This window comes from Schistocerca nitens, chromosome 6 (assembly GCF_023898315.1).
Source record: "Schistocerca nitens isolate TAMUIC-IGC-003100 chromosome 6, iqSchNite1.1, whole genome shotgun sequence".
Lineage (NCBI taxonomy): Eukaryota > Metazoa > Arthropoda > Insecta > Orthoptera > Acrididae > Schistocerca > Schistocerca nitens.
In genome coordinates this window covers 523044591-523068686 of record NC_064619.1, presented here as the reverse complement: position 1 = coordinate 523068686, position 24096 = coordinate 523044591, and the positions used below count along the sequence as shown (strand labels likewise).

The following is a 24096-nucleotide window of genomic DNA, read 5'->3' as shown; positions in this document are numbered from 1 at the left end:
TTCCTTAAAATGTGTTAGAAAGTTACAGCCAGTTTGGCCAATATACTGTTTCTCACAGTCATTATGCAGTATTTTGTAAACGCCTGACTTTTGGTATATATTTGATTCCCCAACTGTGGGTTTCAGTTTCATCTGTAGTGGGTTATTGGTTTTGAACGCTATTGTCACACTTGTATTCTTAAAAAATTTATTTATTTTATCAGAAATAGGTCCCATGTATGCCATTTTTGTAAATCTCTTCTTGGAATTTATAACAGCATAATTTGTTTCTTGTAATTTTTGATATAACAGATCAACCTGATGGGAATTATAATTGTTAGCAACTGCTATCTGTTTTAAGGTATCAATTTCCTTCTGGACTGCATCAGGTTGAAGAGGTAATTTCAATATCCTATGTGTCATTGTTTTAAAAAATGCCATTTTGTATCTTAATGGATGGCATGATGTAGCATTTATTATTACGTCAGTTGATGTGGGTCTTCTATAAATAGAAATATTATGTTTTCCATTCCTGTATCTGTGCAGCATGTACTATACATGTCAGTTAATGATTATTTCAGCCTACTCATTGAAAATCGTTTCAATAAAGACATGTTGCTGCTCAACATTATGTTGTCTGACGTGACAGTCTTTGACATTCCACTTTTGCAACAACTTTGCCGTCACGTCTTTGCACTGGTGTTTATCCTTGCCATGGCAACCACTAGTTTGCCTATCAACTTTACAACAACTTCAGTGGAAAGAAGCCTGCTGCATCTTTAGAACAGCGTCCAACTTCACCATGGCAACCAGTGGTTCCAAATGGTTCACTAACAGGCCTTGAGAGGGCAATCCATGTACTGTTAAAACGAAGTTCATTTATCCTACATGTTTAAATATTTTTAACACTTGTTAATTGATAATAGCTGTTAAATAAGCTAAGTTTAGTGTGTGTTTATTTTCCTTTCTTGAATCTTCTTTTAACTAAGAAATTTTACATTGTTATTTGACCTATAACCTATTGGTCAGTAATGACATCATTCCGTCAGAAGTAGGTGGAGCCGCCATTACTATATAGTAAGACGTGCACTGATTTTTCCAGTAGTGATTCTCCAGCAGAAGGAGGTGCTTACTCGTTGGTAATTCATCATTTTATAGCTTTATAACTTTATGTATTTTCTTTAATGTATGTAGCCCTCTAATTAAAGCTTTGTATACTACATGTAGGTCTGAAGATGACCACAGTAGTGGTCGAAACTGGTCACCGTAATAAATAAATTGTGATCAAGAGTGTTTTTGATAGTAAATACCAGTAGTTATGGATGAGCTGAGTCAACTGGTCTACTGGGTACATTTGGTCAAGTGCTTGTAGTGCACTAAGTGAGTCAGAAAAGACAAGAAACCTTGTACGATGATGTCTGTGAATCCTCTGCAGTGCCATCAGAATGCAGTATAACTATGCGTCATAATTTGTGAACTGTTCCAGAAGACGCACTTTGAAAACCCTATCAGGGAAAACAGCAAAACAACCAAGGGAATTCTCCTGTTGGGGTCCATCTGTATAAACATCTATAAAACTGTGGAACATACTTAAAATGAACAAAAACAAAGTTGTAAAAACATAATTGGGAGTACACGTTTTCTTGTACTGTGTCAAGCTTAAAATCACTTTGGGTCTCTGAAGACACCAATGCGGCAATGCGCTCAGCCCCTGGCTGTGTATTTGGAGATCCAATACATCCAGATCTTTGAGACAGTCAGTAGCATGTACCCCAAATGGCTTTGTCACATGGGGCCTATTCTTGAACATCCATTCAAAGGTGGGGCAGACCACTGCACTAAATGCCAATGACTGAGGTGACGCTGAGATATTCAGTGCCTGGAGCCAAAAGGATACAACACCAAATCCAGAGTTGTGGTTCACCAGTCTCTGAACTGGGCTGATGCTAAAAGTTCCAGTCGATATCTGAATGTCCTCATGGTGGACAGCTTCTAACATCTAGAGGTAGGAAGTACAGGCTGATCCATAGACCATGCTGCCATAATCTAAATTTATTGAACAGATGCCCTATAAAACTGCAGAAGGCGGAACCTGTAGCTCCCCATGTTTTTCTGCTATGAAATTTCAAAATATTGGACTGGGAAGTCCTTTGTTCGTAGGTCTTTCAGGTGTGGGAGCCAAGTTAATTTTGTGTCAAATAATAATCTCACAAAATACACAGTTTCTTGGAAACGTAAAATTTTTCCCCCTTGTGAGCACTGGTTGGTTAAAACTTCAACGAGCAAGGTTAAAACTTACACATGTAGTCTTCTCCAGTGAGAACTGAAAACCAGTTGTCCTGGCCCAGGTTTCCAGCCTCCTAATGGCCAGCTGTACTTGCAACGTCAGAGGAAGAGTAGAAGATTGCAAAGTCATCCACAAACCCAGAGTGTTCGATAGGACTCCTGACTATTGAGGAAATGCCATTGATAGCGATGGCAAACAATGTGACACTCTGTACGCTATCTTGGGGACCCCATTCTCTTGAACATAGCAGTCAGACAAGGCATCACCAATGTGATATTGAAAATGCCAGTCCTCAAGAAAGGTTGGATAAGAAGTGGCAGCTGTCCACATAGTCCCCCCTTCATGAAGTTCGCAAAGGGTGTTGTACCTCCAAGTAGTGTCTCCGAGGTCAAAAAACACAAAAACCAAATGGTTTTGACATAAGAAGGGCTCCTGGGTCATCATCTCCAGTAGAATTAAGTTGTCAAGGGTGGAATAGTAGCACCTGAAATCGCACTGGGAGTGGCTCAGCTGACCTCGGGATTCAAGCAGCCAGACGAGGCGATGGATGACAATGCATTCAAGAGTCTTACCCACACAACTGGTAAGAGCTACACTCGGAGAACTGCTGGGGCACTACGGTCCTTACCTGGTTTTCAGAACGGAATTAATATTGCCTCCTTCCAAGTTGTGGAGTACTGTCCATCAAACCAGATCTGATTGAAATAAGAGAGGAGCTCTATTTTTGCTTCAGGGTACAGGTAATGAAGCATGGCGTAATGGATCTCATCAGGTCCTGGAGCAGTGTCTCTGGCCGCAGACAGAGCTGATTCCAGTTCCCACATGGAAAACGGAAAGTTGTAGGCTTCCTTATGTGAGAAGAAATGGAGCTTCTTTATCTCCACAGTCTTATGGAAAAAGTGAAATGCAGGAGCTTGTCTGGATGATGTAGTGACAATAAAAAAATTTTCAGCTAAAACCTGAGCCATGTCCACCAAGACCCCATTACTTGACAAGGCCATAAGGGGATGTGTGCTGCCCTTGCCTAATATCTGCCTTATTGAGTCCCAAACTTGCACAGTGAAAATGGACCAATTATTGGAAGTCTTTAATTCCTTCCTGGAAGCCCTCTTCCATTCTTTTCTCACAAATCTCACATGTGTTCTCACAGACCTGAAGGCATGGAGGTTTTCTGTAGTCGAATGGTGTTTCAGGTTGTGCAAGCTGTTCATCTGGGCCTGATTACCAATCAACAGTCATCATTCCACCAAGGTACACACCGTCATCTGAGGTGGTTACTAGACCAGGGGATGGACTCTGTGGCAGCCCATTGGATCTCACAAGTAATATGGAGCACTGTCTCCTGTGCACAATTCTTCTGTTCAAAAACAGCCTGTCAACTGCACTGCAGCAACCAATTTGCCCTTTGTATCACCATCTTCATGGCCTCCTGTCAGCCACCATCCAAGTCGGCAGATGGATACATACTGGGAGGTGATCACTAGAATGCAAATCTGTAGCCACTTCCCTCTGTACTGAGCCTGCAACAGCTGCAGAACAAAAACAAAGGTGAGCGACCAATAAAAGACCCTATAGCTGTGGATAAGTGTGTCATCTGTCCTGAGTTTAAAAGGCGGATATTCTCAGAATGGACAAGTCGCTTGATCATCCAAATCCTGGAGCAAGTGGCAGCCAAGCCCCACAGCACATTTTGTGCACTGAAGTCCCCCACACAGAGGAATTGGTGTGGGAGTGCCCATAAGGGTTCTGTCATGCATCTGCATCCAAGCACCATTAGGCAGAAGAAAGAAAGAACACACTGTGATGTTAAAGGGTGCTAGAACTTTCACAGCAATTGCTCGTCTGGTCATGGTAAGAGGGACAGGAGAAGAGTGGCATCTGCCATCAATGAAAATAGCTGCTTCACCTTTAGCACTGTCTCCGGTAATATTGTCCTTCCTGTAGAGGTGGTAACCCCATAATGCAGCTGTGTTGATAACTTTAAGATTAGTTTCTTGTAAGCAGATGCAGAATGGTTTTCCTTGGACCAGGAGCTGTAATTCTTTCAAATGTGAGCGGTATCCATTTACATTCCACTGGAACACAGAAGTCCCTGTGGGAGCCATTGTTTAGCTATGGTTGGTCTTTTCTTTCTCCCTTGGAGGCAGTGATTTACCGGGGGGGGGGGGGGGGGGGGGGGGGGGGGAACGTTAGGCAATTCCTGGCTCTGCGGTTCCTCCGAATGGAAGTCCATATCCTGAAGAGCATAGTCCCCATCTGACAGACAGACAGCTTGTTGATCCAAAGGTTTAACTGCCACTTTCTTTGACTTGGAACTACTTTTTGAAGGATGTTTTTCCTTACTTATGTGAGGATTTGGTTGCTTGGGTTGAGGGAACAGCTTTTGATGGTGGGCAGTGGTATGTGGCTTAGGTGGGAAGCCCAGCACCAACAGCTTCCGAATGATTCTGTTTCTAGTGTAGTATTTTCCCCACAGGTAAACTTACAAGTGCATGTGCTCATACTTGAACCTGTGGTCTGGCTTTGTGCAGAGGCATCACACTTGGCGATTGGCTGATGCAAAAGAAGTAGCAAAAAAAGGAGGTTGCATAGCTTTGCAATCTTTTTTAGCTTCACCGTAGGGTATACATCTCTTGACTTCCAACTCCTGAATTTTCCTTTCCTTGTTGTAAACCTCATGCTTTGTGCTCCACATTGAGTGATCCCCAGAGCAGTTTACACATTTCGGAGGAAGTGTGCAAGAATCTCCTGATTCATGAGCTTAGCCTACACAATTGCCACGTGTAGCCCTCCCATTACAGCGCATAGTGTTATGGCCAAATCTTTGACATTTGAAGCTTTGCATTGGGTTATGAACAAACAGGCAAAACTTAAGATGGATATAGTCTGCAAGGATATGTTCAGGTAATTCCGGAGTACTAAATGTTAGAAGAAATGTTGCAGATTTTTCCAATTTGCCATTCACTCTCCTCATATAGTTCTGCACTTACGTGACATCCATATTTTTCCACTCTTCACATAAATCCATGGGATCCACCTCCATTACATCGTGGCAGGTAATCAAGCCCTTACTGAAGTTAATGGTGTTAGGCAACTAAGTCTCGACTGGGTAGTCACCTAGTGTCTTACATCACAGAAGCTTAGATACTTGGTTTGAATTAGCAGTTTCAATTAGAAGTGTTCCATTACAAAGTCATTTGATCCTTTTTAGGAACCCAGCAGTACCTTCCTATGCCTTGTGAATACAGGAAGGGGCACCTTATCAAAAGTCCCTCATGTTTTCTCGATTACAATGAAAGTATTATGGCACACTAATGCCCTGTTCCTATGATCCTGAGACTCATTTTTGGGAGGATTAAACCAACCAAGCTCTCTTTGATGAGTGGGTGTAGGTACTACCTGACCGTTCCATAGGGATCCCACGAGACGCTAGGGAAACAACTATCAATGCAGGCAGAGCTCTGCATACCTGAGGAAGCCTCATACAATTTGGGGTGGCAGGTGCCCCAAAGGTTGCCCACTAGAAACTGTTTTACCTCAACTGCCATTCATCTCATCAGCACATGGCACACCCTGAGGTTGAGGTTTTTATAGAGGTGTGTACCTTTCTCACAGTTCAGGTGGTGAAACCAAGGCTCCCATTCTCTGAAAAACACGACATTCCACTGCTGCGCCACACAGTGGCGCACAGCATTGACATATGCCGTGCATCTCAATGGGGGCATACTGAACACCTATGGAAAGGTATCAAAAAAACTTCGAGTTTCCCATTCATCAAAAAACAAAATTAATTTTATACATTTATTAGTTTCAGATACAAATGTGCCAAATCAGACAATTCTTTTTGATACACCCTGTATTTATCACAAATGTCATGAAAAATATTCCATACATTATAGTGGTACATGACATTAATGTTTTAAAGGAAAATTCTTATACAAGGCAATGTGTGATCTAATTCAGCAGTCTCAACTTAATACAAAAATGTAAACAGCTCTACAAGATTCAGTAACATTTCCAAGTCATTGGTTGATAATATTATTACAAACATTTACAAACATAATATACATTGCAGTATCAGACCATTATTTATTTATTTGGGAGGGGGAGGGGGGGGGGTGCAAAAATGGCTGAGGTCACACTTGACCATGTCATAACCTTGCAACATTAATAAATAGAAGTAGTTAAAGCCAACTAAATGTTAAGCCCAATCTACAGAAGGAAAGAGACATAACAACAAGGACTTCCCCTTGGAGAAACGACCACAAAATACATCATGGAGACAGCATAGGTCCCAAACCAATGATTAAATGCCCTTTGCCATATTTCTACAATGGACAAAAAGTAAAATGTGGTTGACAGCCTATGGGTCATTCACTAAAACAGTCGATAATTCAGATGGCAAACACACTGGAATGTAAGTGGTTAAAAAGGGCATCTGGTCAGGAAAAGGTTAACTATCAAAGACTGATGACAATGAGCATAAAGTGGTGGGGGATGACCACTTAAAAATGGCAATGGTTAGAAAGACAGTGTCCAATACGTAACCAAGCCGAATGATCTCCTCATTATGAGAGGGCTGAGAGGAGGTCGAATAGGCTACTGGGAAAGGTTTAATTCCCCAGAGTTTGTTCCCACGAAGAAAAGACCAGTGGTGATGCCAAGGTGACACCAGAAGCTGACAGGCAGCAACATGGAGATCATCTGAAAGAATGGAAGAGCTAGCAGGCTTAGGTAGGATGGCTGCAGCCTTGGCAACAGTGTCAGTAGCCTCATTTCCCATCAGACCGATTTGATAAGAAACCCACAAAAACATCAAGGTCGCTCCCTCAACAGCGAGCAAGTGGACCTGTTGCACTAAGGGATGAACTGTGCACAGCACACAGAGATTCTGAAGGGGCAATGATAGAATCGGTGCATATGACACAATTACAAAGCCTGTGCCATCAGATGTACTGGGTGGCCTGACAGAGGGCAGACAGCTCTGCTGTAAAAACCAATCATTGTTCTGGAAACCAATACCAAAAATAGTCAGTGCCAATGACAAAAGCACTTCCAACATCACGGTCAGTCTTAGAGCCATCAGTGTACATGAAAATGCTATCACTAAGTTGTGTGCTGAGTACGAGAAACTTACTGTGATAGATCAAATCCGGAGTAGTGCCCTATGGAAGCAAATGAAGTCAGAGATGAAAACGGGCCACCGCACAAAGCCAAGGTGGTGAAGGATTTACACACATTGGGAAAGTGGCAGGTAGCATGAACTTCATCCAGTGGAGCAGTAGCCGAATGCAAACTAGGGAGGTAGCAGAGAAGAAAGTCTTGCTCCATACCAGCGGTCAAGGGAGTCATTGAAAAAGAGGGCATAGCATGAGTGGCCAGGCATGGCAGACAAATGGCATGTGTATCTGCTGAGGAGGACATCATCCTGGTATGCAGCAGCAGTTCAGCAGCTTCTGCATAGAGACTCTCAATGGGGCTAGTGTAAAAGGCTCCAGCAGCCAAACGTATTCCACAATGGTAGATTGTGTAAGGTGGACGGACGTTCAGAGGAATATACGAAACACACACAGTCCAATTTTGAAGGGACAAGAGAGTGGCACATACTGAGGAGAGTGGTCCGATCCACTCCCCCAGATGTACCACTTAAGACACGTAGAACATTAACGGACCAGGAACAGTGTGCAGCTAAGTAAGACACATGGGAGGACCAAGAAAGTTTCCTAACAAGCATGATCCCCAGGAATTTCATAGTTTCAGTGAACAGGAGAGCAAAAGACCCAAGAGGTAAAGACAGTGGAAGAAACCCATTGTGCTGCCAGAAATTCATACAAAGTTTTGTCAATGGAAAAGTGAAAGCCATTACCAATGTTTCACGAGTTAAGGCAATCAAGACATTGTTGAGGACACCACTCAAAGACACAAGTCCTCCGAGAACTGCAACAGATTTCAAAGCCATCTATGGAAAGAGAGCCAGAGACACCTGGCGGGAAACAGTCCATAATAGTGTTAATGGCTATAGGAAAGAGAATGGCGACCAGGACAGAGGCTTGAAATGCTGTTCTCCAGGATAAAAGTGTCCAACAAGACTTGAAAACTCTTGTTTTTTAAAAATTCCTGAAAGAAATGGGGCAGCCGGCTGCAGAAGTCCCATATGTAGAGTACGGAGGATACCAGTCCTCCATTAGGTGTCCTGGCTTTCTCCAAATATTGGTATTTCTACTGAAAATCATTCATAAAATGGTTTGACAAAGTGACGAAATGGTCAACTGCTGAATGGTGTGCTCCAAATTCACACTGTGCAGTGGTTTGTAGTCTGCAAGACTCAAGCCAGCATACCAGCCGGCCATGCATCAAAAGTTTCATCATCTTGCAAACACAGTAAGTTCCATCACATTGCAAACACAGTGGTGAGAGAAATGGGGCAGTAGCTAGAAGGAAGATGTTTGTCCTTACTGGGCTTAGGTATGGATGTGACTGGGGCTTCACACCAACATATGGGAAATATGTCGTTTGCTCAAATGCAATTCTGCGTATGAAGGAGAAAGTGCTTGCCCACAAGAGAAAGGTGCTGCAACATCTGAATGTGAACATCGTCTGACCATGGGACAGAAATCAGGATGGAGAGAGAGCATGATCGAGTAAGCCTGCTCTGGTGACCACGAATGATGGAGGGATGCAGACATTAGAAACAAAAAGGTGAAATGAGGAAGGTGACATTGTTCTATTCACGATTCTGAAAGGGGGGGGGGGGGGGGAGGCAGGGTGATAGAGGGTGGAGCTCAAAATCTCTGCAAAATAGTAGCACAAGTGTTGGGGATAGCAATAGGGTCCACAATGACATCATCTGTTACAGTCAGGCTGGAAATTGGGGAATGGATCTTGGTCCCAGAGAGCAAACGGAGGCTGCCTCACACAACAGAAGAGAAAGTGAAATTGTTAAAAGAACTAATAAATGAAATCCAGATAGCTTTTCTGCTATCCTGAAGAATGTGACGACACTGTGCATGCAACTGTTTATAACAAATATAGTCCCCCATCATAAGATGACAGTTAAAAATGCAGATAGCATCTCCACGTCTCAGTCGCATTGTGGCATGCCTCAGTCCACCAGTGGACAAGGACACGAAGTGGTAAAGATGAAGTGCAAGGTATGGAACATTTCATGGTGGCAAGGATAACATTTGTAAGGTACTCCACCTGGTCATCACAACTGGGGAAATGTTGTTTGTCTAAGGTTACCAGGGAGGAGTAAAGCCTCCAGTTGGCCTTAGAAAGCTGTCAATTGGGTTTACACTCAGGTGGGGTAGGAGCCACATTGACACTTATGGTGAAAAAAACAATGACAATGGATCTAGGACTTTCTCACGAAATGTCATGGACATATAATCCTTCCAAAGTTGCCAACCCTACACTCAGTGCAGACTTGGTGAATCACTGCCTGATCAAGGTGTTGGTAGGTGGATAGGCAAATTAAACTGGATGGTGAGACAAGAACATCTTCCACTCAACAGAAACAGTCACAGCAGTTCGGTATAACATCTCTTCGATTGGCTGCTATGAGAGTTTCCTTCACTTACCCATCAGGCCACCATTGACAAGAAGAGATACAACATGACAGTGCACCACATTCACACTACACTGGGACAACCCATGGTTGCTCAGCCAAGGAGGCTCCTGCCATATGAGCTCCAGGCAACACAAGCAGCTTTCGATGAGATGCTGAATGCAGGTATTGTAAACAGATCTAATAGTTCAAGGGCACCTCCAGTCCACATGGTGTGCAAAAAATAAGGATCTTGGCAATTTTGTAGAGATTACAGGACACTTAATGCCCTTACAATTGCTGATTACTACCCCATACTTCTCTTGACAGATTTTAACTACATCATTGCTCAAGCTCAGGTATTTAGTGCTGTTGTCTGTAAAAAGCCTTATTTACAATTTCCAATAGCGCCAGAAGGTGCACGGGAAACCAAGGTAATAACAACTTTTGGCCTTTTTGAATACAACATGTGGTCTGCCTGGTCTTATTGTAGCTGTGGTTGTTCCCACTTTACGGTCACATAACAAACAGTGCATGTGGTGCACAGTTTGACATTTCTGTTTTCTTATGTAGATAACCACACTCATATTTCCTTTATTGTGGAAGAACATGTCGCACACTGAAGGCAACCTTCTCAGCACCTATAAGAGTGTGGTATAGCTATTATTGCAGTTACTACTGGTGATACATTCCTAGACTACTGCTTAAGGTACTGCTTTCAGGCAAGGAAAGTGACTTGTACCCTGACTAGTGCAGAGGTGTTTCACAAAGTCAAACAAGGTTTAGCCCAAGCGGCATGGCTGGCTCATCCACAAATTAATGAACCACTATCTCTCAATGGTGAGAGCAGACCAATCCACAATTGGAGCAGAATTGAGACAGAAGGTGGATGGCCATTGGCAACAATCTTGTTTTATTCACAAAATCTTATGCCACTAAAAAGAAGCTAGAGTGCTACTGATCGAGAGTTGCTGGTGATTTAAGAAACAGTCGAGCATTTTTGGTCATCAGTGGAAGGCAGACATTTTACGGTCAATACCGATCACAAATCTTTTACTAGTTTCTTCCAATGTAAAACAGATCATGGATCACTGCATCAGTGAAGACAAGCACAATTTACAAGGCAGTCATAATGTTGTCACAGAGGGCTTGTTGTGAAATTGTGCCAGTCCACAGGCAGTGAGTGCCATGCAATGATTAGCAGCAAAACAACAGGAGAACACAACACTACAAGACCAGCTCAGGTGTGAACACACAGCTTTGCAAATGAATCAGCTTCCAGTGTCATACTGTATGATGGTTGTTTGACATGCAACAGCACATAATAAGCAATACCCGTGTTATAACCAGGAATAACACAATAACCTCTTCAGTCAATGTCCAAATGTGCATGGTGGGGTGCACATCCCGTAATTATTCCCAAGTCCTGTGAAGTTCAGTCTCTCCAAGTGAAGTCGCAAGATTTTCCGCCGAGCAGCCAGGTAACCTCGAGTGGTGTGGCGAGTCATCCACAAGCAGCTGGAACACGGCATACTGCACTTCCCGATGAGAACTGTCATTTGCGGCGGCGGCCGGGTTTATATAAGGCTTGCTAGTTAATGGAGCCGTCGGCTGGGGTCGCTGTTTTCCAGGGAAAACCAATCGCAATGTTTACTGGCGTAGCCAATTGCTGTGTGCTGACAAACACGCGTGCGCGAAGGCAGCCAGCGATGGTAGCCGCGAGCCGCCCGGAGAAGTGCGGCCAGCGATGTATTTGGCGGCCACGTACTGGAGCGCGTTGTTCGGTGTTTGTTAGAAGTGGTGTATACCACAACCCACACATACTCTGAGAATATCAACATTTAGTATTTCAAGTGTTACATAATCCTGGCTCGTGCAAGTGTTAGGGCAATGGCCAAATTAGTAGCAAACAAGCTGGTGTGGCCATGAACACAGAAGGACTGTAAACAGTGGCATGCTCTTGTCTGGAATGTCAGCACAGCACAGTCAGCCGACACGCTTTCCCTCCAATGGCAAAATTCCCAGCACCCACAACAAGATTTTCACATGTACATGTTGACATTGTCGGGTCATTACCCTACTCGGACAGTCACCTCTCTTTACTCATGGCAGTTGATCGTTTCGTGAGGTGGCCTGTAGTTATTTCCATACCAGGCATCTCCACAGAGACTGTGGCAAAGGCATTGTTACTCACACACTTTTCGAGGTTTGGCATCCTTCGACCATAACAACTGATCATGGACAACAGTTCAAGTTGCAGCTACTACGGGAACTACTTCAGCTACACAGTTACCACCACCTTTGCACCACCAGCTACCTCCCAGCAAGTAATGGGATGCAGGACAGGTTACACCACACACTACAGGTGGCACTGATGTGCTTCTTGTCAACACAGATGGACACACTATCATTTGTATCCCGGGCCTGTGAACAGCTGTAAAGGAAAGCTTTTAGTGTTCACCAACCCAACTGGTCTTTGGAGAGCAGATAGGGTTACCAGGAGAACTTATTGTACTTGCAATATTTCAACCAATTCATCAGAAGTGAGTCCACCTGGCAGTTGAGCTCACGCATGTCATGACTGCATAAGGCACCACTCATTAGGCATAATGCAAGAAAGTCTTGATTCACAAAGATCTAGACATCGATGCATATATGGCTCAAAGACAAAACCGTATGACTGCTATCACTGTTGCCTTTGACAGTTTCACTGATGAACTTGGTAAATGGTCAATGAAAGCAGTAACACACCAGCATCTGAATAAACTGCAATACATTGTAGAAGTGAAAGGGTGTGTACAGGCTGAAGAATTATGTTTAGTACTTCAGTCGGATTTTGCTGAGAACTGGTCCATAATTCTTCCACAAGAAGTACAAGGGTATCATTGGATTAATGACCAGGTTTCAATTTTTACAGGAGTGACATATTTTCAAAACAAGACCACAAGTGTTGCAGTTATAGGTGATGACACAGGACTTGACTCAGCGCATGCTTTGCTAGCAATGCACAAAATTCTTCAACTGCAAACAGGGGCAGAGAAGATCATCATTATTTCTGATACTGCTCCTAGTCATTTTAAAAATTGTTACCAGCTGTTTGGATTGAGTAAGTCGCTTGTGCCGACTGATTGGGTATACAGTGCTACTGGTCATGGGGAGGGGCCTTGTGATGGTGTAGGAGGCCTGCTGAAGCACCACACTACAAAACAATCTTTCCAGACCAAATACATCTGCGATTCAGAAAGCTTAGGATTTTATGAAAGTCATGAAATCTTACACATCCACAGCCCTCATTCTTTTGTCCAAGAGCAAATCATAAAATTCCGTGAGCAGAAAAAAATAAGAATGGTACAAACAAACTACTCCTGTGAAAGGAATTCAGAAGACATTTTTGGACTCAAAGTGATGGGCAAACTCATATTGCACACACTTTAAAGAGGAAGAAAGAAGAAATTTCGTTCATTCGGCCAACACCTCAGAAACTCAGAATAATATTCAGATTCACAACCTGAGAAGGGGGATGTTTGTGGCTTGTGTGTATGACTGTGTGACTGGTAAATTGCAGAGTCTTACTCATCTTTCAAAACTAAAATTATTTTAAACAAGGTTAGGTTTTCATTTTTATGAGCCTTTTATGTGATCATGTGGTAATAAAACAGGTTTTATCTATGGCAAAAATTTCAACCGTTTATTAAATCCATTCAGCCTAAAAGTGGAAGCTCTCCTTTTCAGAAGAATGTAGAAGTATATGGTACTATTCAACAGAAAAAAATCAAAATTTTGTGGATTGGCATTTTTGGAGGAAAAAAAAACAAAAAGAAAGAAAAAAAACCTTTTCCATAAATTATAAATAAAGTTCAAAATGCTATAAAAGAACTTTGACAGATAAGTCCAAATGGAGGACTTCTTTGTAATCATAAAGCAATTATCTTTCAAATAATAAAACAACAACAAAATATCTAGATCTGTTCTCGTGATACACCGGTTATCTTTGGAGGGTTGTATCTTGGAGCACAAGTTTTTTTGGAGAAAACAAAAAAATTCATGTTCCTTACTTAGTTCTTCATTTTTACACATGCAAAATTCAATAACTTCCAAGACTATGAAGGTAAGATTTTTTCCTAGCCTGCCTGAATTGATATGGACTATGCCAGTAGCATGTAGAGCTGCATCAAACCAGTCTTTGGACTGAAGACTATAACAACATACAACTCAGTATTTAATTTATCATTTATTCATATATTGTGCCTTACAGTTGTCCAAGAATATGAGGTTATTACAGTCACATTTGCATATTCTAGTAAACATCTGTACCTAGAGCCACTTTGAAACACTGTACCTAGAACCATAAGTTTAGGTCGTAGACCACAGTAGAACTTATTGACAAAGTGCATAATCTTCACAGCAATTAAGAAGCATGGAAATGAACTTTCAGTTGATATGAAATTTTAGCTTAAAAATCTGGTTAGGTCTCAAATGCTTAAAAAAAATAATGGTATTTACAGTTCTCATGGTAGGCATGTTGGTACGCCAGTCTCTATCTATGGTATTGAAGAGAACTTTGGCAGCGTTTATTTGAAGGCCTTAATACCAACTGTAATTTCAAAAGACAAGACGAACTATTCCATTACTAATCTCGAAAATAACTCCGACAATATAAACAATCAGGCATACAGCAATGAGGAAACAGAAATCAGGATGTACTAACTGATACTACGAATCATATTGATTTACAAAGTATACCCAAAAATTAAGGACTCACGGAAATGGGTTTAATGAAGATTCACAGCTATCTGCCGCAAATTATGAAAGTCTTAACAATGCACAGCCCCAGTGTGACAAAAGACAAAAAAGTAACAAAGTTTATTGTCTTTGCTGACAGTCATGGTCGTGGGATTGCTACACGGATCAGTGACAGAATATCTGAAAAAGCAACAGCATTTTTTAAGCTTGGTGCTCCCATGTCTGAAATATGAAATCATGTCCACCAGTCTGAAGTCGGCAAATTAACTCATAATGATTTTATTGTGTTGATTGGAGGAGCAAGTGACGTATTTAAAAATGAAACTCCAACAGTTACTGATGAATTAAAGAAGTGTTTAGGACACTTGAATCATACAAATGTCCTGTTAATGACTATTCTATACCAATACAGCCTACCGCCGTGGTCGTGTGCAAACAGAGAGATAAGTGCTGCAAGCTTGTTACTCTCGAAAATATGCACACGATATGAAAAGACAGAAGCCATTTATCTGAGTGGTATAGGGTGTAGATTCTCCACTAGACATGGACTACACCTAAATGAGCTAGGGAAGCAGCTTGTTGTGGGCAAAATAAACGTGTGTTGTCAAGAAATTGGAGATAAGACATACAGTATCAAAGAAAACGGATACATCACCACATCTACTCCGTGTGCCAAAACAGCAATCATTTCTCTGTTATGCAGAAGTGGTGCACAGCACATTCGAAGTAAAGAAGCAGACTCCATCAATGTAGAAGAAGACTCCAGGCTCCCACACAGATAATTTTTTATGGACAGATCCTTACCAAGTAAGAATGAGGTCAGTGATATAATAAAAATGCCCTTACGAATCTCAATTACATTAATGTAAATCCCAGTACTGGTAATCAAATAAATTACAGCAACAAACATCTTTCTGTTTGCCATAAAAATATTCAGTCAATAACAAACAAAGTTTTAGATATAGAGAGCTTACCAAATACAGACCTTAATTGTTTTAATGCTCTGTGCATTACAGAATACTGGCTAAATAATGATCAAATTGACTCTTTTGCTATACCAGGATACACACTAGAAAATTATTTCTGTAGAAACAGCAATAAAAATGGAGGTACCACAATTTTCATCAAGCATGAGTTAAAATATAAATCAATCAATAAGTTTTAACATCTCAGTGCAGAAAAGACTTTGAGCTGGCACTCATTGAAGTCAGTGAGGCAAATACAGTTGTAGCATGTATTTATGGCCCCCCAAATGTAAATTTTGACTCATTTATAAACAAGCTTGAATATGTACTAAACAGGTTTCATCTAGATAAAAAATCAATAGTGCTTTGTGGGGACTTCAACATTGATTTTCTTGGAACCAGCAAAAGGAAAGAACTATTGCTCAAACCTCACAGATACTTCAAACTTAAAACAGACTATAACAATCCGAACAAGAATAAAAAAAAAAAAAACTACTGCTGCTGCCTTGGATCACATATTTGTGAATAAAAATTGTACTGCAAAATGTATAAGTATTACTCATGCAAACAAAGTTGACACTCGGTGCAGTGGCCGATGGCTGCGACTTTAAATGGGAAATGCCTTTACAGTCGCTCCCAGCAGCCACAATGCCAAGTGTCAACTTTGTTTTCACATGTAATACAAGCCTTAGTGATTACAAAGCTCAAGTTATCACCATCCAAAGCCACTTACTTCCCAACCAGAAGTATAAAAGAACTATAACAGCAAGACAGTTTTGTACAAACAATAAGAAACATTCAACTCCCTGTTATCAGAAGAAAGTTGGGAAGAAGTTTTGCAGATAGATGACACCAACAAAAAGTTTGAGAAATTCTCTACTATCTTCATTGATTACATTGAAATTGCATTCCCTCTCAAAACACAAGAAATAAGAGGCACAACTAAAAAAGCAAAGCTATGGATAACAACAGGGATCAAAATATCAAGCGTGAGGAAAAGAGAATTACTCAAATACAGGAAAAAACACTGACATACCCCCTCTTCTAAACAGTTACATACAGGAGTACATCCAAATCTACAGAACACTGATACAACATGCAAAAAATGGCCAATGATAAGTTCATAACAGAATCAGCAAATAAAAGCCAAGCAGTATGGACAGTCATAAAGACAGAAGCAAATAAAGTGTCCCATAAAATGGCAAATATCACTCTCAACCATGAGAACAAGAGTATAACCAATTCCTAACACAACACAAATCTTTTTAAATGTTGCTTTGCAGAGATCACAAATAATGTAATAGTCACTGATAAAAGATACTAGAAAGAAACAGAAAAAGTGCACTCATGTTCCTCTTCAATCTACATTGATGGAACAACCCCAGATGAAATCATCAGTGTGGCATCAGCTCATACGAAAATGTCATCAGGGATTGATGGTATTCCTGATTACATCATAAAGCAATGTATTAAAAACATTTCACTTCCTCTTGCAGATATAGTAAATTCATCTTTTCTGACAGCCACATTTCCAGACAGTTTAAAAATTGCTAAAGTGGTCCCGATCCATAAGAAAGGAGACGAAACAAATATAGAAAACTATAGACCAGTTTCATTACTATCAGGCTTTAGTAAAATCATAGAAAAAGTAATGTATAATAGGTTAATGAAATCCTTAGAGAAAAACAAAATTCTTGCTGATTCTCAGCATGGATTCAGGAAAAATAAATCAACAACCAGTGCAATCTATGATTTTGTAGAAAATGCCCTGCAAGCGATAGACAAAAAACAAAGAGCCACTGGCATTTTTTTAGATTTAAGTAAAGCCTTTGAAATACTGGACCACAACATATTGTTGGAGAATCTCCAAGTATATGGTGTTAGAGGCACTGCACTAAAGTGGTTCACTTCATACTTGATGAACAGGAAACAAAAAATACAAATAAAACATGATCTAAAGGAAAAAACCAGGATATGAGTCTCAGATGCAGATGTTCTAATTAAAGGAGTCCTTCTGGGATCCATTCTTTGGCCAATCCTCTTTCCCCTGTATATAAATGATCTAGACCTGAACATTGAGTCACAAACAAACATAAGCATCCTAATTACAGGAAATACCCCAAGTCAGCTTCAAACAGCTGTTAATAAGACTACAGAACAGCTAAATAGATGGTTTGAAGAGAATAAACTTATGATAAACACCCAAAAAAACAACATTTCTAAATTTCTTTTAAAAGGTGACGCATGCTGCACCAGTTTGACAAGAAACTCTGACAAAATTTCATCTTTTCTAGAAACAAAGTTTTTAGGCTTATTGCTTCAAAAGGCACACACATATGAACAAAATTAAACGAACACTAAATAAAATGTGTTACAGTCTGTGTTTACACTCTGTCAAAGCAAGTTATAGCTCTGTCTGAACAGCCTACTGTGCCCAATTCCACAGCATCCTACTGTGCAGAATTATATTCTGGGGAAATACACCACCTAGTTCAGTCATCATCTTAACTCAAAAAAGAACTGTAACAGCAATGCAACATGCTTGACAAACAGATTCTTGCAAACCCCTCTTTCAAAAGTCACCAATTCTCCCTCTTCCCTGTATGTATATACTAGAAATCTGTAAATATATTAAAAAGAATTTAAAAGCTGTAAATGAAAATTTTAATGTCCATGAAAATGAAACAAGACAAAAGGAAAAGTTTCACATCAACCTACAAAACCCCCACAGTAAACAGCGCTATACAAATTTACAAGTCTTCCGTAACAAGTAAAAGACATATCATCATTCTTACTCTTTTGAAAACTCTAAGAGCATTCTTATTGGATCATTGCTTCTATTCAGTAGCAGAATTTCTAGATCATTTAAGATACAAAAGACTTGAAACAAGACAGTGCAGGTACTGCAAGAACCTTTGTTGGTAAAGCTAAAATTCATGTATCTGTGTGTATGTGTATTTACGTTCTGTATCCCACATTCTGGAAAGATTTATAGGATGAATCAATAAATCAACCGGCATCTGGCCAATTGGTGATATATATATCGTTAAATCTCCTTTATTTTGCACAATTCTCCTCACTTCTAATTTCTGTCAAATGACCATTATCAAGCATAAGCTGATATAAACAGCTGGAAAGTTATACCATAATAAGAGTAATCTGCTCTTTTGAGCCCATCACAGTAGTGCAAAGTATTTTGCAATAATTACTGTGTACGAGAGCGAAGCCTGCATCATTCCAACTGTTTATGCCAGCTTATGCTTGATAATGGTCATTTGACCAAAACTAGTAGCGAAGCTGAATGTTCACCTCGAATTTTAACAATTATTTGGCAGCTGAATGTCCCCACCTGTAAACATACATGATAGAAATATATTTTCCAGTGTTTATGCTTAACATTTGGAGTAAACCTATCAAATTTTAATATCAAATATAATGTAAAATTGATTACTGGACTTCACCGAATCAACTTTACTACAGTACGAGGTGCAGATTTTAAATTTATACCCATAAGGTATAACACAGAATTAATGATGTCTCAGTTCTTTTCTTTTTTTGTGGTTCAATTGTCTAGAGATAACTTTCAGAAGCTGCACTAACAAGTGATCTTTTAAATTTTTGTTAGAAATAAAGTTAGTTTGAGTAGTAACTTTATTACATTTTGCCTTTGCCTAAATGTATAAAAATAATAATTAAAGTAAAAATTGAACTGTGGCTCTAGGTACATGGTTGTGGCCTTAGGTACAAATAGGTAAGGCCCTTGGTACAATCCACCTTGAACCTAGGGCTACATGCAAGGAAATGGGCGACTTTTTTTAAAAGAGGCATTTTAGTTAAGTAAAAATTTTTAAATCTGTACAGAAAAACCACTGTGAAGTAGTACGCTGTTTATTTTTTGTAACCGATCATAAAAAGTTTTTTTTTCAAAATTAATTATAAATTAACTAACATAATAATATCTACCTAGAGAAAGTTTATCAATGGTCTTCTAACCATTTCAGTTTAAAATGGTTCCTTTGTTGACACAACCCTGCAGGACACTGTAGTGACAATCAGCCCCCTCCCCTCCCAAACCCCACCTATTCCTCTTAATTCAGCTGAGCTGTCCCATTGGAACTTCAAAGGTAGTATACCTTTGGAATAATATTTCCGTACAACGTGTTTCTGTAGTGTCAGCTACTGTCCCACAACAATGAAAAATAAGTTTTTAAGACTCACCAGGTTTTGAATCTTCACTATGTGCAGATTTGCTGTAGGTCTTCAACACACCACCACTACTACTACTACTACTACTACTACTATTTTCTACTTCTGTGGGAAGCTGTACAGGATATTCATCATTTGGAGCGTGTCCTGTATTACTTTCTTTGAGCGGTACAGAACTATTTGCTTTTTCGGTATTCCACAGTGAGACTACGTCTAATAACTTCGCTGATTTTCCTGTAAAAACTTGTCCCTCACAAGAAGTGTCAATAACTACCGGAATGTCTGCAGTATTTTTGGTGTTATCTGTAGAAATTGCAACTACTGTCTTCTTCCTGGGAAAACGTACATTTTCTGATAGCATTCTCTGTGATGAAATAGTGGCTTGCTTATGCGATTTTCGCTCCCGAGACGCTTGAGCTGTCGTACTAAAGGCAACAAAGTTCGCTTCACCTTCGACGGTGTCCAAATTCTTCGCGTGCTTGTCCCGCGTATTGGAAATTTCATTACTTGACAATGAGGATGTGAGTATTGTAATCGGTTGTGCCTCACACGTTTCAGTTACTTCTGTTTCGACTTTCTCTAATGTTATGTTTTCATCTTCCTCGTGATCAGATGAAACGTGCAAATTGTTAACGTCATCATTAGCATCAATCTGAAATACTGAATCGACAGGAAACGTAAACAAATTAAATTCCGACAAATCTTCTATATCTTTAGAAGTATCAAATTCTGTTCCGTATTTCCTGCAAACAGGGCCATTTTGGGATTCGAGTTTGTCCTTCAACACGTCCTGAAATGCAATTTTACAATTCAAGTCTTTAACTATGCTTTTCTCTTTCGCATAAGATTCCTCTGAACATTCGCTTCCTGTGTCGGATAATGAAAGGGCAACAATCTGCACAGATGAATTATCTAAGTCGCTTCTACGCTTTTTTCTGTCCGGTATTGTCAGTCTTCCCTGCTCCAAGTCATCGCCTCTTTCCAATAATGTAACCGAGCCTGCATCATCTTCAGGTAAAGTCAAAATTCTATCACTGTCGTTTTGACTATTGCTAGGAGCTTCTGTATTTTCTGGTAAATCTGCAAGCAGATCGAATGACAAAAGTCCATCTGATGAGGTCGTGACAACATACTTTTTACGAGTAAGGTCTGCATGAACAGTATTATTACTCTCTGCGCTTAATCTACAGCCGGTTTCTGTAGATTCACTCCTCAGAAGAGAGTCAATATCATTCGCCACGTTCGATTTCAACCATACATCGCCAGAACAACTACCGGTATCCTGAACCAGTAATTCGGCGGTTTTACAATCAGAATTTTCCTGCTCAGGCGAATTTGTCGGAATTAAACGCACATTCTGTATATTGATGAGTGGAGACGAGACATCTTGGTTATTAAAATCAATGTCCTGGCAAATATCTGCACACTTGTAATTCAAGTTTATTTGAAAGTATGCTTCACTGTCTTCTGTCTTTGCATTGGCGTCTTCAATTTGCCCGCTGTCTTTCTGAGACTGAATAATTCCTTCACACGACATTTGTTAGCCCCGTGTTGAAGGGGTCTACACAAGCACAACCACGAGAAGCAGACTTGCAGCAGACGTTGCAACTACTACGTCAAAGGTCTAGTGGAGGGAGAAATACCAATCGAGCGCGCGAGAGTGTCTTGTTTACGCTTTGAGATAACAAAAATTAAAAAAAGAATTGGTTTTTAATTAACAGGTGGTTTTTTGGTATCTACTAAGCAAAGAAAAAACGATTTTATGTACATGCTTGTTGCTTATTGTGTCTCGTGCCTGACCCTCACACTCGACCAGCCAATTAGTTTGCAATTTGCATAAAATGTTATTGATAGCAGACGTAAATCGGCATGCATTCATATAAAGTAAAACGGACGCATTTGCTTCTAGAAAACACTACTTCCACGTAAAATCGTGATCATAATGATTATTACTGTATTTCAGTTAGGGATCTTATTAATTATTACAACGGTGTAACGTTAGTAATTTGTAGGTTAAGATAAGGAATAATGACACCGCAGTCGTTAACATAGGATGAAAGTTGCATAGTTTACCCCTCTGATTTTTTTTCGAACCGATGTTTTGTGTACGATATATGTAAATAATATTCATCAAAGTACTTTCCAAGATGTGTGTTTAGAATTTCCGTTGCAGTTTTACTTTTTATGAAGAATGAACGTAAACAAAGGCTGCGCTACTGGTCAATCTTTTACCACAACATTTATTTGTCATTCACATTTGTCTGTTTTTTCAACTCACACCAAGACTATCACCATATACATCTACATCCACATTCTACACTCAGCAGACCATTGTGAAGCCCGTGGCTTAGGTGTATTAACCCAGACCTCGTGCTACAGCACAGATCAGTCTGCCACTGTAACTCAGATATCAAGGAGGCGGCCAATACCATACTCTAGCTAGTAACAAACCGCCTCCTGTATCGAAGTTAATTTTATATCAAATCACACCTGACGAAGCAAAACTCCCATCTCAAAGATGTACCACTAAAACTTGAATATAGTGTTGGAGAATTGACTTTTAACCACAATACATGTAGAATTGGATAAAGATAGTTTGTAATGATTAAATACTGTAGTTATTAAATATTATGTGAAGCTCACTGTGTTAGTGAGTTTAGTTGATATGGATAATTTAACCCTTTCAGACCTGATTTTTTTATTTACTTATTAAAAAAATATCTGACATCATTTTTACATTCAGGTGAGTCTCCTGACAACAATTTTCTAATAAAAAATTTCATATGATCTCTAGTTTTCTAGATATTTAATGTACACAATTGTGTTCATCAGATCTCGAGCTTCATGTCATACATTACGGAGGTTAACAGTATGGATCAAGTATGCCAGTCTTTATTTCGCTTTAAAACAGAAGAAACAATAAAAATAATTCCAAATTATGGTATTATTTAAACAACAAAGGTCAAAACACTGATTTTAAGATTTCGTATGAAACTGCAAAAAAAAATTCTGTCCTTTTGGAGACATAAATGTACTTTACATTTTCTGCACTGAATTCTAGAACGCCCTGTACGTTTTGGAAATTTGCAGCGACTTGGAGCTCCTACATTATGCAAAGGCAAATGGTCAATGGAATCAAACTATTTCTGTAGCTGGTCATAATTCTTCTCTTTTTCTTGGTATGACTCTCATGTCTGAAGCCAGTCCTTCATCAGACAGACGCCCCCTCTTCTTTTCAGTCACTTTCTGCTGGCACAGTATCAATCCATCTGCTACCCTGATAAGAAAGGAAAGAAGGTCCATTTGCTTCTTCTTTGGGATAGACAGGTTGTCTGCATCTCGTCTGTATGCCAACCAACTTTGCACGATGGCAAAGTCAACAGCATGAAAAATCATACGGAAAGGCCATTTTTGAGATCTGATGAAAACTCTGTAGTAGCTTATCAATTGATCAAATAGTTCCACACCATCCATTGCATGATTATATCTTCTCAATATTTCAGGTCTTTCTACTTTCACATATTTATGGTGTTTTTTGTCCCAACACTCAACTTCATCCACTGAGCCTTTACCAACAAAGTTTGAACACAATACAACTGGCCTATAGTCTAACCACTTACACATGATAATGTCATCAGCACTAGTGATTTCTTCTCAGTAACCTCTGGTTTGTTCCATTTTTGTTTTATCATCTGAAAAAGGCAATTTCTTTCCAAATCTGTTTTGACGGACAGTACCTGCTGCATTGATGCCTTGAGATTTCAGAACTTGAAACAGTTGATAATGTGAAAAGAAATCAAAGTATAATCTATTATCTTTACCTTTTGAGAGTGGAACAGAAAATTCTAAACCAACAGCAGGACCTAATCCAAATTTTTTACAGTATGCGGTATTTAGTTCAGTTGTAGCACCTTGATACAAAAGGAAATCATGCAATATTCCACTCTTTTCACATGAAGACTTTGATTCCCATGGACTTGGTTTCCCCTTAACGTACTGCTTTGCAGAAAACTTCCCAGTGAAAGGAATAATTCCTCCACTGACACAGACATTCTCTTCTATAGGACGTTCACTGCAGCAATTTCGAATGGCTGAGTAAATTGGCCTGACTTTGTAAAATTTATCTTAATTTTCAGGTGGCTTTTCCAGATTGTTCACCAAGTGTAAATTTGTTCATAATTCTAAAAATCTGTCTCGTGGCATGTTTTCCCAAAACACATTTACCTTCGGGCTTGTATCCCAGTACATTCATACTCTGGGAAATTTCAAGGTGCCAGTCAATATATGCAAACCAAATAGCATCTCTAGTGCTTGAGGAGTTGTCTGCTTGAATGAGGATTTGCCTCATTGTAATGCATAAATATGTGCTG

The 24096-nt window shown here is 39.9% G+C and overlaps 1 protein-coding gene across 3 annotated transcripts in view; it reads right to left on the bottom strand.

Moving 5' to 3' along the window:
* LOC126262190 (uncharacterized) overlaps positions 1 to 21323 on the bottom strand; it is a 139367-nt gene extending 118044 nt beyond the window's left edge. For 2 of the 3 annotated variants that reach the window (XM_049958604.1, XM_049958603.1), the window contains exon 1: positions 19739 to 21323. In XM_049958604.1, the coding sequence (XP_049814561.1) occupies positions 19739 to 21263 (1525 nt within the window). In that variant the 5' untranslated portion in view covers positions 21264 to 21323. The remainder of the gene's footprint in view (positions 1 to 19738) is intronic. The other variant, XM_049958601.1, reaches the window with a different exon arrangement.
* Positions 21324 to 24096: the final 2773 nt, after the last annotated feature.